This window comes from Ambystoma mexicanum, chromosome 2q, assembly GCF_040938575.1.
Source record: "Ambystoma mexicanum isolate Mex_15411 chromosome 2q, UKY_AmexF1_1, whole genome shotgun sequence".
Classification (NCBI taxonomy): domain Eukaryota; kingdom Metazoa; phylum Chordata; class Amphibia; order Caudata; family Ambystomatidae; genus Ambystoma; species Ambystoma mexicanum.
Genome location: NC_090924.1, coordinates 1,162,989,937 through 1,163,005,390, shown reverse-complemented (window position 1 = coordinate 1,163,005,390; position 15,454 = coordinate 1,162,989,937). Strand labels below are relative to the sequence as shown.

At 45.7% G+C, this 15,454-nt stretch overlaps 1 protein-coding gene across 2 annotated transcripts in view; it reads right to left on the bottom strand.

Annotated features, from left to right (window-relative positions):
* SLC25A13 (solute carrier family 25 member 13) overlaps nucleotides 1-15,216 on the bottom strand; it is a 1,524,563-nt gene extending 1,509,347 nt beyond the window's left edge. For both annotated transcript variants that reach the window (XM_069648547.1, XM_069648546.1), the window contains exon 1: nucleotides 15,124-15,216. In XM_069648547.1, coding sequence (XP_069504648.1) covers nucleotides 15,124-15,135 — 12 coding nt within the window. In that variant the 5' untranslated portion in view covers nucleotides 15,136-15,216. The remainder of the gene's footprint in view (nucleotides 1-15,123) is intronic.
* Between the last annotated feature and the right edge of the window lie 238 nt (nucleotides 15,217-15,454).

Below are 15,454 nucleotides of genomic sequence, written 5' to 3'. Positions count from 1 at the left end.
GTTAAAAACAATAACAGATGGGTGTCAAGAATGGAGAGAAAAGGGGATGTCGAATGAGTAGTGAAAAGATGACGATTAAATTCCCCTAACAATACAAGAGGAGTTCGACTGGGCAAGATGTGTGAAAGAAGATCAATATCATCACAGAAAGAACCTAGTGAACCAAGGGGACGGTAGATAATAAGAAAAGAAATAGCATGAGGAGAAGTAAAGAGCTTGTAAGTGAATTCAAAGGAAGAGTAAGCTGGCAAAGTTACAGGTGATGGAATAGAGCAATAGAAGATGCCATTGTGTAACATGAAGCATAAAGCAGCAATTCAATGAACAAGAGAATAAGCGTGAGGATGAGAATGACTGGGAGATCAGGCCACTTGCGGCTTACTCAGATACAACAAAAGATAGTCCGCATTCAGCGAAACCTCATCCTCACCCCCCATGTTGCCAACAGAAACCTGACCAAGTATTGTCCGTCATTAGGCTGATTGCCAATGGTTCTATAGCTAGTGTAAATAAAAGGGGGGGCAGCCCTGCTTTGTCCCCCACTCCAGGAGGCCACTCACCAAGACCTCTGCACTTGGAGATGTATATAGTAGCCAAACCCACTACAGAAAGCCATCCCCGAACTCCAGGCAAGACATAAGAACCTCAAATCCACGGAACCAAAGGCCTTTTCCAGTTCCACCGAGAGAAGCGCTAGTGGATTCTTCAGTTTGTGTGCCTGAGATATGGCCATGAATAACCTGCGAATATTCATCCGAGCAGATTTGTCGTGCATAAATCCACACTGATCCGGGTGGACCAGAGAGGTGAGCACTCTACTGAGTCACTCCGCCAGCACACATGCCAGGACCTTAACCTCTCCATTAATCAGGGAGATAGGCCTATAGGAGGTGCAGGACCTCCAGGAGCTTGCCCGCCCTGTGGATGACAATGTGAACTCTCCTGAGGTCCGGGTAAGCAGGCCAACCGCTTTTGAGTGAATAAAGTTGTGCATGTGCAGAGACGTCGTCTCAGGCAGCCTCTTTCAAACCTCAACCGGAAACCCATTGGGCCCAGGTGCCTTCCCTGACTGAAGATGTGAAGTAGCAGCCACAAACTCCTCCCCAGTGATATCTGCCTCTAGATCGGTTCTCTGAGCGGGGGTCAGCCGTGGCAGGGTGATGTCCTCCATGAAGGAAAGACCTTGTGACTGGTCCCCAGTCTGTCGGGAGCGATAAAGAGTGTCGAAATATATATCATAATCTCTGCATCCACAACAATTTGCTCTCCTCCCAAGCCTGTAACCTCCCTTACATATCTGTGTCCCTCATCCCTCTTTTCCAGCCAGGCCAGCATTTTGCTGGCACCTTCCCGTGTCTCATAGGTCTGGCTTCTTTTGAGCCATTGCGTAGCTGATCTTGAGCTCTTCTGAGCGCTTCCCGCCTATCCAGGGTACCCATTTCCAAGTATGCTTCCTCTGCAGCCATCTCATGCTCTTTTGCCTCCCTTACCACCTGTCTATGAGCCATTCTGTGGGCCGCAACTAGGGATATAATTTCACCCCGTATGACCGCCTTATGGCCTTCCCACAATACATCCGGACTATGTACCAACCCTTAATTAATAGCAACATACTAATTTATCTTGGAAGCCACCACCTTCACAAACTCAGGAAATACCAGATAGTAGCTGTTCATGCGCCACAGCGGCATCTTCTTATTTCTACCAGTGTCAAGCTCCGTGAACAAGGAGCGATGTCAGAGATACCCCTGGCCAAGAAAATAACTGATCGGGGTATATGCAGGTATCCCTACTGGATAAAAAAGTAGTCTAGCCTAGATAGGAAGTCATGTGCCCCCGACAAGAATGAAAAACCCCTAACTGACGGGTGTAGAGCCCTCCAAGCATCTACCAGCCCCAACACAAGGGAGAATGTGTTCAGCTTTGTGGGGGTGCCAGAAATCCTACTGCCGGTGTGCATTCGATCTTGTGGTGGGTCCATTATGTCATTAAAATCCCCCTCCCCCTCCCAACTGTCCACCGGATTACACCAAAGAATTGCCTGGATTTCATTCAAGAGATCCAGCGCCAAGGGTGGAGGGGCTTACACACATCCCAACCCCCAAACCTCCCCCCACAATTCCCCCTCACCAGCACAAAATGCCCTTGAGGATTCTGTGTCACAGCCAAGTTCCGGAAAGTAATCAATTTATGCATTAAGATCAGAGCGCCTCTCGCCCCCCAGGAGAAACTGGCATGCACTGCCATTCGATAGTTCGCGCTTGAAAAAACTGCACTCTGACCCAGCCAAATGAGTTTCAGTAAGGAGGACCAGGTCAAGTAAGTGCTGGTTTCAGAAGTTGTAGCAGCAGTCACCTCTTCACACTTGACCCCAAGCCCATAAACGTTCCAGGTTAAAAGGGAAAGTTTTCCATTTCCATCCCCACCCGCCATATGCATGCATGAGATAAAAACATTGTTCCAAAAGGAGAACCCAACCCCTTCACCCTGGTCTAAGAAAGTGACAGAAAAGCCTCTTAGGCTGTCATCCCCATCAGTTTCCCAATCACCAAAAGAACCCCTCCAATCCCTCCACCCCTCCTTCACTCTGCCTTGTTTTAACCGGTCCTCCACCTCATACTCCCCTCCACCCCCAAAACTAGAAGCACCTGTTGCCCAAACCCCATGGAACCAAAACATACAACATCCCTCAAACATATATCCTGCCTATACGCATCTGAAGAGGGGCTGACCACCCCTAACCCGGTCAACCAGTATCATCAGGTTAGTGCGTGCCACCAGCAGCCTCAACCAGGTCAGATCCCTGCATGTGAAATAGTAGGGCAGGAGACGACTCTCAGTCGCCACGAGGTTAGGCCTGGCCCTTAGGCGATCCAGACACCGGCCAGACAGGATGTGCTTCTCCATCCAGTCTCAAGCCTCCTTGAGAGTATGAAATAGACAAAACATGCCCTTGTGGTAGATCTTGAGCAGAGCCAGGTTGAAGAGAGTGTACTTGATACTCAGCAACATCAGCTTCTTTTTAACAGAGTCAAAGCACTGTCTGGCCCATTGTACCTCCTTCGTACAGTCCGGAAAGAAATCAATCTGATTCCCGTCATATGTTTATATGTAATCGGGCACGTCGTCCTCGCCCTCGCCATGGTAATAGAGTGTCACGATCCCTGTAGTTCAGTAGAGTCGCTATTACAGTGCGTGGAGGAGCTCTAGGTACAGGGCTGCCCGTCGGGATCGATGGGCCCGCTCTATTGATAAGAAGTTTGAGAGTTTTTTTGGCACCATTAAGTCTGTCGGCCAGCATTCTAGAAATAGTTCCATGCTGGGCCCTTCCTCCTTCTCCGTCAGCCCAATGATGAGCAGGTTATTACGTCGGGACCTACTCTCACTGTCTTCAGCCCGGATTTTCAGCACGATGAGCTTCTGCGAGACAGACGCTAACTGCTTCTCCATTTTCTTAAGGCCATTGTCAGTGTCCGATATACGTTCCTCCGCCTCGTTCACCCGCGAGGACAATTTGTGAAAGCCCTGCTGCAAAAAAAGACACCTCTGATGCCAGCGTCTACCTTCGCCACTACCAATTACCTGGAGCCCCCTAGGATGCTCATAATGTCACTGAGCGAAATCCGCTGTTCTTCACCTGAGGTGCCCACGCAATCTGCATCCTCTTCATGCATTGTGGGAGGAGGGCAGGGGCACTCACCGTACAGCGGTCCATTTTATTATGCAGGGTTCCCTTGCAGGGATTGTCTTTTGCCATCCTTGCAAGGGCCTTTGTACCCAGGTAGCCCCCAGCAACCTCCATTACTGTCCCCGAGCAGCCGATGTCCCTGCCAGATGCACCCGTGTACTTTGTTACACTGGCACCCAGTCCACCGGTAGATCAGAACTCAGTCACAGCTCCAGTCCATGGCAACCTCTTCCTTGTCTATGAAGTGCCCCCAAGATTATCCAAATTGCACCCACCAATATTCAGGTACCCAGCTCTTCTAACGTGGTCTCCAGTTCCAAGCAAGCCCACACCCCGGGGACCACTACGTACGCAACAGCCTCTTTATACTTGCTGGCCCCTGACGTACCAGTTCTCGGGGGCGCAGTCATCAAGGGCTCGAAGATGCTGGACTACTGCCCTAGTCCATCTCCATCAATTGCTATCACAGTTAAGCCCTTCAAGGCAAGTGCAGCCACTGCGTCAGTTACCACACTGCCCCTGCTGACCAGTGCCCTTTCACACTGTATTTTATCTGCCCGTGCCGGCAAAGGGCCAAGAGTGGGGACCAAGTGCTCCGGAAAGGCCACCCTCAATACTCCAATGAATGCGACTTGCACCTGGGGACTGTTTTTCGCACGCCTCACAGAGGGTGTTTCATGTTGCACCTATGCCTCCCCACATTGTCTTTACAGGACATCCAGTGCCGTGTTAGAACATGCAGGGTGAATTTACTGCAGCTCCTACAGATGTGTTTGTCCCCAGGGGACAGGAGACATCCCACTCCCAAAGAGTGCTGTGTCCCCTGGTTAAATGCGCATGCCAGCCGTGTTTGCACTCTGGTGCCATTGCATCCATGCTGGATATCGGTTTAGCTACTCCTGCAGACGTCAAAGGGGTCCTCCCACCTGCCCAGCCACAGCGCCCTCTGGGCCTTCCATGCTGCTCCTAAGCTTTTTTCCCCCAATGCACATGGCTGTCATCGCCAGCAGCCCGGTCTCACCTCTCTGGAGATCCCGCTTAAGTATGCATAGCGGTGCCCGTCTGTCCACCAGCTCTCTGTCACTGCTGTAGGCATTGCTCCCGTTCCTCAGCCTCTCAGAGAGCCAGTTTAGGGGTTCACTCGCTGCCGTCACAGCCTGTAGCAGCCTCGCACGTGCCGGCCACACCAACAAGATGGCGCATGGCCTCAGCGGACTCCAGATGATCTGACGGAGAGGGGTTCCCCTAAATCGCTTTTCTTCGGGTTTGCAGCGGGATGCAGTACAGACGTTCCTCTTTCGAATTGGGTAGAAAGCATCGCAGGATGTGTCTTGCAAATAGGATTTCTATTTGCAGGATGTCGGCGTTCCTGGCAGAGCGGCAAACGCTCACGTGCACATTAGCTGGCTGCTCGACAAGTGTCCCTTAAGGGTCTATGTTTACCTGCATGTATGCAAGGCTATCTTTGCATCTGTGTGTACATGTGAATGTCTGGATTCTACGGTTAGCATCTTGTGTGTAGGAGCAAGAGAGGTGCACTCCATGTAGAGAAGCACACAGGAGCGAGAGTCTATGAGAATGTTGGAAAGAGTGAATAAGTTCAATTGTGTCCTTGGATGTGCTCACAGGTATGAAAGTGTGTGTCTTCGATCTCTTCATCTAGGAACATCTTTTTAGTCTTTATATGGCTCTGTGTATGCCTGCTTGTGCGAATATCTATATATGTAGCAAGCATGCCAGTCTGAATGCTTTTCTCTATCTGATAATGTCCGACCTTTCAGCCACAGAATATGTGAAAATGTGTAGACGCAGTTTGCCACTATGTGAGGGTAACCGAGTATCAATGTGTCTGCAGCCATTGCACAAGTGGAAATGTGTCTTTGTACGCAAGTGTGTCTTCAGCCTCTTTGTATGTGAAAATATCTGTGTACTTCTGTGAGTGAGTAGATCCAATGCATCTGTTGCATATGTGCAAGTGAGCAGGTGTGTTTCAGGGTTTTAAAATAAGGGTCGCTAGGAGCTACTTAGCACCTGTTGTAGACTAGAAGAGCCCGATTAGCTTTACATTAATAGGTGCCAGGAGTTCGTTTTGGCTCCCCAAGCCAACTGATGCCAAACAAGCACACCTATGGGAATTTAACTGTGTGCAATCGGGACACAGTTTAAATGAGCATAAGGACACATCTATACGACTTTTAAAGCATAAGGGATCGGAAAAATAGGCAAAATGTAACGTTTGCATTTATTTTGAAGCTAATTTGCAGAACGCAAGCTACTGGTTCCTCGGTGGTAGCTCCTGCTTACTGGTTAATGCTGGATACACAGGAGCTGCTTTTAGCTCCTGCTTATCTAAACTTAATTTCGATCCCTGGATTTGCTTGCCAGAACATAAGAGGGGCTGTCTTCAGTCAGTCCGTGTGTGTGTTGTTAGTGTACATACGTGTGCAGCTTACGTATGCAGAAGTATTTGCCTGGTGTTTGTTGCAGTAAAACTTATGGAATATATCCCTGTAGAAGGGAGTAGATCATTCGTGCTCAGGGAGGGGGCATTCTGTGGCATTTTGCTATGTTGAGATGCCACCCCGACTGAGGGAGCATACATGCCTAGATGTGTTATCCAGTAGATAACACTGTACTGAGGGGAAGGGTGGAGGGGGAGTTTTGTGCCATGCAGCCCTTTCGGGGCTTAGAGGGCAGGTCGGATCGTTGTGTTTGTATTGTTGGATTTAAAGTCTATGACTGTCTCTGTACTTAGTGTTGTTAAGCGCATTCAGTCCTCTGGAAAAGAGCACCCATACACTATACATAGTCCTGCAGGTGCGTGTCTACTAAGTGAGGTCATGTGTAATGGTTTACTTGTAGTCGTGTGTGCATAAGGGAATTTGAACCAAGTGAAGCAGAATGCATCTTGTGGCATGTATCCCCAATGATAGGGTTACTGAAATATAAGTCTGTGCAAGTAGCACTATGTGTTAATCTGCAATAAGGGAGGCATTAATCAATATTAGGCACATTAGATCAGTGGCAATGCTATACTGAAGCAGAGTTCATTCTGCAATATTTATTTTATTTGTGTATAATCTTGCTAAGATTTTTACAAAGAAAATTTCGTAAATTCAGAAGAGGAACAATTTGTGGAGTGAAGCGAAGTTACGGAGAGTACAGTATTGTGCGCTTTTGCTGTCCCTGGCTGATAGAATTAACACAGATGCTATGAAGAGATTGAGATTCAAGGTCGTCTCATAGCTTTGCTAGTTTCCCAGTTGGGGTTGATGTTGAAGTTGGTTCACCTTTTCCATGGTGATACTTAGGAATGTTGCCGTTGGTATTAGCCATCTAGTTTGGGCTCCTGTGATGAGGCGGTTCCACCATGTGTCTTCATCGTCGACAAAAGAGTTTGAAAGTAGCAGGCCGAAATAAGTGTTTCTGTCTTGTTCTGTAGCCAGGCAGACCATCAGAAGATGGTCTGATTGATTCTATAGTTTGCAGATCTTTACAAAGTCAGCAAGTTTTTTCTTTGGTGGGCATTCTTATTGCTAAAATTTCCTGGGTGGGTAGCAGATTGAGACGAGCTTTCATTAGAGTTCTCATTGAGAGCTTGCTCGGGTATTTTGTACAGTACTCCATGGGTTCTTTGAGTTCGTTGAAAACCGGTGGAAGATGGTTTAGTAGTTTATTTGATTCTGCTTTCTCATTGGTTTTAATCCAGTCTGACCATTCCATTTTCGCTTTGATTTGTAAGGGATTTTAGAGTAGGTCGTCTTCAGAGCAAGCTATCTCGTGTGATGTTTGCTTTTGGGTATTGACCCAGCCATTAAGAAATTGATTATTTCCTTTATCAATCTCCTCAGCAATCATGTGGTAGATTTGAAGGCTCTCTGGGTGGCGAATTTTTCTGAAGAGTTGAATTGAACTTTGGGCCCTCTGCGATATATAATACACTTACCGGGCTTCTAAAGTGAGGCAGGATACTTTCGGAGTCACATCTGTGGGATGTATTTACCCATGATCCGAGCCCTACCTCAAAACTGTGCAGTACTGACATGGAAAACCTCATGATGGCCAGAGCTTCCCAGAAAATGCACAGGGAAATGCATGAAGAATAGGCTGCCACTCATTTTTGCCGATGTTATGGGCACAGTAGGGCACTGCCTAAAAACCCCATTGGACTACCCACACAGTAGCCTGAAACCATTGGGAATGGAAATGCTGATTGCCAAAAGCCACATAGAATTGTGGGGAATTCATTTCTTAAATCCCAAAAAGGGTGCAGTACCAGTACTCACCACTATCCAAAAGCCGGCGTTTTAAAACCACCAGATTTTACTTTTTTGTAGAAAACTGAATAAATGAACCCAAAACATGCCAAAGAAAGACTTACTGAGAGGTGGATCCAATGTAAAGTTATATTCTGAAGTGACTTGAAGGTTTATAACAAGACTGGCTGAGCTGTGGATTTCAGCAGTTTAAGTAAATTTGGACTGAAAGACACTACAAATCTAAATGTTTAAAAGAAATGAGTGACCTACTTTGAGTGTCACATAGGTTGCAATTGTTTAAATGTCATAGTTTTAAACTTAGAATCAGCATCATAGCTGCATATGTAAAAAAAAATGTCTGGACTTAAACTGGGTAACAAAAAGTGACATTTTATCTGAAACCTGGCTTAAGGAACTGAATTCTGCCCACCAGCCACCCCCATCAGGAGTGAAACTTGAGTCACAGCTGTGTTCCCAGGCCTATCTGCCTTTTGCTGGCCACACTAAGGATATGCCATCTCTCTGATAATTGAATTAAGGGGAGCCCCACAGAATACAGGAGCTCTGAACAAAGCCCTGTCCTGACTCGGGCAAAGGTTTTATTACGGGGGCTGTAAAAGTAGCTTCCTCCTGAAGCAAAGGGGAGGAGCACTGCCTGTGAGAGCAAGCTGGCTTGGCAGAACTGGAAAAACCAGAAATTCAACCTTGTGCTGGGGGAAAACCACACCTCTTTGGGGCCAGAACATAACTCTAAAAAGATGAATAACTCATAGTGCGGACATGTGAAAATTTTATAAATGATACCATAATTCTTGGGATTTTTCTGCCCACATTTTAAGAGGTTTTTAGGACCGATGGCATGTTCAGGGGGTTTTAGCGGAAAAGAGGATATTACTCAAAATGTGTGCATGTGAAAAATCTGACACTTCATCAACTAATGTCCATACTCCTTGCGCACATGTGTGTAAATTTGGGGTAATGTCCGGTATTGCAAACCAGTTAAAAAGTGCAAAATATTGCCATTTCTGAATGCAAGCTCCCAGGAAGAGCAGAGTTTGAACAGGGTATACCTCCTGTGATATGTGAGGGGTGCGTGCAATTTTAAAACAATATGTACCTCTGCAAATATGTATTTGGTTCAAATCTAGATTTGTGTGCAAGTTGACAGGAGGAGTGGACTTTCTGCAGGCTGTAAAATGACATCACTCTGACACAACTTAGCTCCCCCAATCAGGGGAGAAATTAAAGCTTGGCCAATGATAAGTGGAGAGGGGTAGGGTCTAGTGATGCTGCACACACACCCATTTTGAAAACACATAAAAGCAGACAGACAGGACAGATAGGGACCTTCAAATCCATTTGCAGCTGGAAGCTCTGCCGGGAAAATCCATACTTTACCTCCATCAACCTTCAGAGACCCAGACCAGACCAGCAGAGTAGAGCTGACCTGTTAGCAGAACCAGAGAGAGCTGACCCAGATCACTGTGAAGTGCAGAGACCAGAGTCCAGTCTAAAACCTGACCAGATCCGTGGCGAGGCCCATTTAACTCAAGAATATAGTGCGAGTACCTAGAAAATTGTGCAGAACCAATCTCTTAGTTAAAATAATATAATCCAAGCTATTTTAATCTAAGTAGAACTGCCTCCTAACTGTCACCTGTCATTTTCTAGTTGCAAGCTGCACTTGTCTTTTTGAACTTTAAAATTTCAAATCTGAAAAACGACCTTTATTTAATCGCTCATATCTCCGTGACCGTTTGTGATAGAGACTTGCAGTAACTTTCCCCTGAAAGCTGAGAATCGTGGCTTTTCTACGAACTTAGAACCGCATTCCTACCCCTATAGTTTTGCCGTAATCGTGAAGAACGCACTCGCGAATTTTGCCGCGATTTGCAAATTTCTCAACGTGTGAAAACCGCAGTTTTCTTGCTTTCAGTTGCCAAAAATTCGTTTAACCTGCTAGTTACACCCTAGATCCTTGCTAAAGTGAGCCTGGACTAATATTAACTTGATTTCACTCACCCTGAACATCCTAGAGGGAATTAAAAGCAATTTAGCATATTTTTCACTTAATTGCCAGCACATATAAAAGCATTTTGCCTGTGTTTAAAACTCTGATCTGTAGTCTAAGCTTGCTGGATGAACTGAATCACATTTGATTGCATTTCTGAGAACTGTGTGCTTTCCTTCCATTTCCTTGCATTGCATCAAAGGGGGGAGGGGATTGCCAGAGAAAAGTGATTACATTGTTTTGCTGAAATCCTATTAAGTTATTTTCTGTACTGCATTTCATTCAACATTGCATCCATTTGAACTCTGAAGCATTCTCTATCACATTATTCTTCTGTCCCTATTTACCAGTGTGCTATCTTATCCATTTCATGTCAACTCCTTAGTGATTATAAAGAAGTGTGCTAGTGCCAGATTCTCCGTTGTTAATCTTTATCATATCAGATTAAGTGTGATATTCAATTATTAATTTATTATAAAGCGTGATATAATATATATTGTTTAAGTTATCAAATAAACCTTTAAACTTGCAAAACAGAACTACTTCTTGGCTCAGTGGGGTCAGGGGGATTCCAAGGGAGGGGTGTTATATAGGGGTAGTCATCCAGAACGCATGAACTGGACATAAAGATATATCAATAAGGGTTTTCATTCAGTATTCTAGACTAGGCGTTGACTTGGCTGTAGTGCTGAATTGAATCCTCTTACACATCATCACGTGTGGGTATTATGCACAGGGTGCGGCACAATGTGTAATGGGGCATGTAGTCACGTGGCTGAACCAATAATAAATGAGGCAGAGTAAATGGCTGTGTGGACATCAGAAGTATGTGATTTAGAGCTCATCTAGGCAAGTAGTCCTCAGAGGCCTCTGCCCTTGGCTAAGGGCACCGTGAGACTTGCATTTCTGTTTGGGCATGTTGTTTAAGTTAAGCAGGGTATATTCCAGGACACTGGGATTTTGCTGTTGATAGACAAGGGGTGCATTCTGGTAAACGTGGAACCACGGAGCTTAAATGAAGGAGCGAGAATTCTGATATGTTGTTTTTGTTTTTTTAGGTACTTAGGCATACAATTGCAAAATGTGCCAAATGATGGGAATACCATTGCATTTGGGGCCGAGCATAGTTTACACGGCTATACCTGGCATTTGAGCGGCACCTGGGGTTATTATAGCTATTACTGGCACGAAGGCCTAGACATGGGCATAGCTTGGCTTCTGATGATTGTATTTGGCTGCAACTGATGCCACTGCAAAAATCTGTCCTTGATGCTGTAGCTGGGCATAGGAAGCCGTACGTGTCATGCAATAAAGCCAGGCCTAGGTTTTTGACAATGCTTTTATTTTGCTAAATGAAATATCAAGGAGAAATAACAACAGTCAAAATTAAGAAGTGGACTGGATTTTTAGCTTATGGCAAACTAAGATATTCAAGATCTCAGTTTCACTGAAGTGGTTAATAGCACCGGATATAACCAGCAGCTGGTGAGACAAGCACGCCACTTGCGTATTATGTATCATGCCATTTTCAATTGATTTCCCAAGTGGAGAAGGGGCACGAGAATGAATTCCACTCCATGCGTTTGCCTGCTCCTTGCAGAACATCCACTGGTGTCTCCTCCCACATCTAGATTCGAGGACGGCAGAGAAGCTTGAATCGTCATGGGTTTCAGCAACATGAATGTTTTATTAATGAACTATGATGAAGCATACAAAATCAGACATGTTTCAAATAAAACGGACGACAATGTAGCAACATAGCATTTTGAGAGACTACTTAGTAAAGCCACACATCCGTGACAAATCAAAGACGACCGACAATAGTATCTTTGTTCACCTGTCAAATAGGAACCAAAACTAAAAAGGAGGCATATTTATGTTTTTGCGAGTGACATATCAGAAAACAGATATTGAAATGTATGCTATGATCTCATAAAAGTAATAATCAAATACAATTAAATGTAATGCTAAAGCCTATAGTTGGTGGGTCCTAACAGCTGTGAAGAAAATGCTTCAAACTATAGTTCTTCACAGATTAAAAAAATGTTCTGTATAAATAAAAAATGCCATTTCCCTTCATCCTGAGCTGTCTTTCCAGATCAGTATCTCCTACAATCACAGGGTGGCCACGGGGTTGTTTAGTACTCAACTTCTCAAACTGAAATTCATCCTTCCTCAGCCTCATTGCCAAGTTCCTTATCCCCTCTTATATATCCTTTCCAACGTAACTCCACCTCTCAAGGATCAACTTCTGGTGGTTCTCCGATAGCGACCAGAAACTTCAGCACTGCTATGTATGCTAGGATGAACTTCTTGAAAATACGTTAACTCCATCTCTATCCCAATTTTCCATTTAGGAAGACACATATCCCCCCCCAGATCAGCAGTAGACTGTATTGCTACTTCAGCCTCCCCATGGGACACCCAGTCTACTGTTATTCACCTCTCAAAAAGGTACTGATCTGTGCTTCTCATTATCTACAAACTTCCAACTCTGCACACTGACTTCAAACCATCTCCGGTTTCGGAAGCACATCAAAACTTTTCTCTTTGCTTCTGCTTTTTCTCCTCCTCTCCCCTGCTGAATCCCTGGCTGAAATGCACTGGTTACCTGGCCACCGTCTGATCTCAGGCCCAGGTCTCCTCCACCGCCAGTTGCACAGCTGCACTGTCTTCCTGGCAACCCCGCACTCGTTGTCTCTGTATCCCTACAGTCCCACTACCAGCACTCGACACCGGATTTCTGCACTTACCCTTGTACTTGCCACCAGCTGGCCGTACTTTACTTATTGTTGTTATTCTTTTATCCCATGTACTGCATTACCCTCCCCCCTCCTCCTCCTCCCATGCACTTGCGCGTTCTGTACGACACCTGGCCTAGTAGGATTGTTGTCTGTCTTCCTTCTGTTCCCCCACCCTTGCCTCATCGTGCCTTGAAACACTTGTGTATACATGCCATATCATATCAAACAGGTTGGCTCTCCAAAGAGAAAATAAAAAGTTAAATTGAAAAAGATCCCCATTTCGATTCCTTCCTACAGTGTTTAAACCATGGCATGGCATAGTCTTGCCCCACCCTTGTTGTTATCAAAGCTCACTCCACCACACTCAACTCTCCCAAGCTCTCCTAACCCTAACTGTCCCCTGAGCTTCCTACCACACCTTCACCCAACTTGCTCCCCATCACTGGATCTGCCTACACGAGGCAATTAAGGAAAATCATGCTTTAAAACCACCTTATCCCCCAGAGTATTACAAAGCCACCAATGCCTCATTTGTACAGTGTTTCTAGGAAAAGCCATTTTCATTTACAATAAATATAAATACCATCAGCACGTAGCCAATAAGGAGTAAGAACAAATGGCCAGGCAAAAATAGATACCATTATATTAGCACTCAAAAACGGAAACTTGGTAGGCTGAGTGGAGAAGAGGTTCTCGAATCATAAAGCCCCCAGCACTTGCATTGCTGACTGCAATACATTCATTTTTTAAATATTCTCCTGACATGTGAAAGTCCCAAACTAAAAATAGATCTATGGTGTGAAGCTACAGTTGGCCTGCAAAATCAGAACTGTTTGAGCCCTTGACCTGTGCTGGATCAAATCAGAGGATAACTTAACTGGAGATCAAGATTTTGATAAAACAAGGGGAAGTGCAACTTGATGAGAACATGCAGGGTCGTGCTACAAAAGGGGACTGTAGAAAGCTGGAAAGAGGTTTTACATGAAAGGTTATGGTTAAGCAATGTTTTGGAAGTCGCCCATGCTGAGAAACTCTCCCTCTCTCACACAAGCCCCAAGCAACACCAGCTGCTAAGACATCTTCAGATTCGAGTCTAAAATGGTGCAGTAAGAAGATAATTAGAAAGGAAGTATTCTACATCACCAGGCTACCTGATGGGTGGTCTACTCTTGAACAGCATATTACACCAACTGGGTGTGGAAAAGATCCGGGGCTACGCTAATGTCAGGCCTGTCGGAACTGTGGGCTAGCTAGCCTTTTGGATGCAGCGCTTGAGCTTCTATCCGGGCTACAACCAAAAGACCCGGGGCTATAGCCCCGTCAACCCCCCCAGCAACGCCTCTGGCTCAGGGGCAAGACAATGCAGAGCAACACAGGTCCGGATGGTATTTAGCGCGTTATAAAAGATTAATTAATAGGAGATTGAAGACAATACACTCTTCCCAACAACAACTCCCATCCTATTATCTAGTAAGTACACATTCCTCTATTTGTACAGCACTTTGCTGCTTTCTGGCTAGTGTTATTAAAATCACCTGGATACACGGTTTCTTTGCACTACCGGTGACTACTGATGCCCTCTCGCGCAAGTAATCAAAACACCCATTATTGTGTGTCAATTATCATATGCATTAATTTATCATATCTTTCCACTTGCTGTCCTATCAGCGATACTGCGGCTTACAATCATTTCAAAAGCACATAAATAAACCTCTAAGCCATTTAATACACGGATCCCATGTTTTAGCGATATCTAAAGCCTGTATATGAACACAGGAGTGACAACTCGGGTCAATGAACGGGTGCGACGCTACAATAATCAGCCTCTGACGTAAACCAAAAATACTGCCAAGAGACCACGTTTACTCTCCACAAACTACGAAGACACTGCTTCTGAGCTATGTAGCACTCATAAAGCGCTGTCACTTTCAGGTCACATTGTGGCAGTGATGCACTGCTGAAGGTCATTTGTAAAGCCCTGTAAATCACTGTGCAGTAGGATTTCTTTGACTCCCAGTGACGTCCAGCCACGGGGACAGCAGGTATACACTTACAGCTAAAGAGGAGAAACGCTGTCATGTGGAAGATGGCAAGACGATTTACTTTTTCATCGTCCGTGCACAAATGTCAAAACCAAACTTCGCCAAATTATGGCGCCTGTCCTATGTTACACAAAACCGCAATTAAAACTAGGCACCTACAGTACAATTTACCGCCGGAACCTGGCCTGGAGCATCTCCAGCTCTTTAACTTTCAGTTGTGGGGAGTGTGGACAGATCGCGTGCATAGACAGATTCTCTATCTGTAGAGTTGACAGGGTGCTTGCTGCTTACTGGCACTCACTGTACACTTGCAGCACAGGGCGTCTGCTGTGAGTGCAGTCTGCCCTTGATGCTGTCACTACTGCAGCTGCAGACTTACCTTGGCAGCCATGCTTCCCCAGTCTACAGCACAATTCGCATCCGAACGTTCCCCGGGACGCTGCGTGCCTCCGCTCTCGCACTACGTACAACTGGGGAGGACGCGGAGAGCTGATTGGCTGAGGCGCTGCCAGAGTACACCCTCCCGTGTTCACTTCACTGTGCACGTGATCTGCCGGCGTCCTTCTGCAGGGAGTTTGAGGACAGAGGTGCTGAAGAACACGATTGTACAACATGTTCGTGTTATTCTGAGGCATCGTTGTGCAAGCACATGAGACCTCTTAACCCACCCAGTATTGTTCAATAGGGGAGGGCAGCGGATAGAAGAGGCA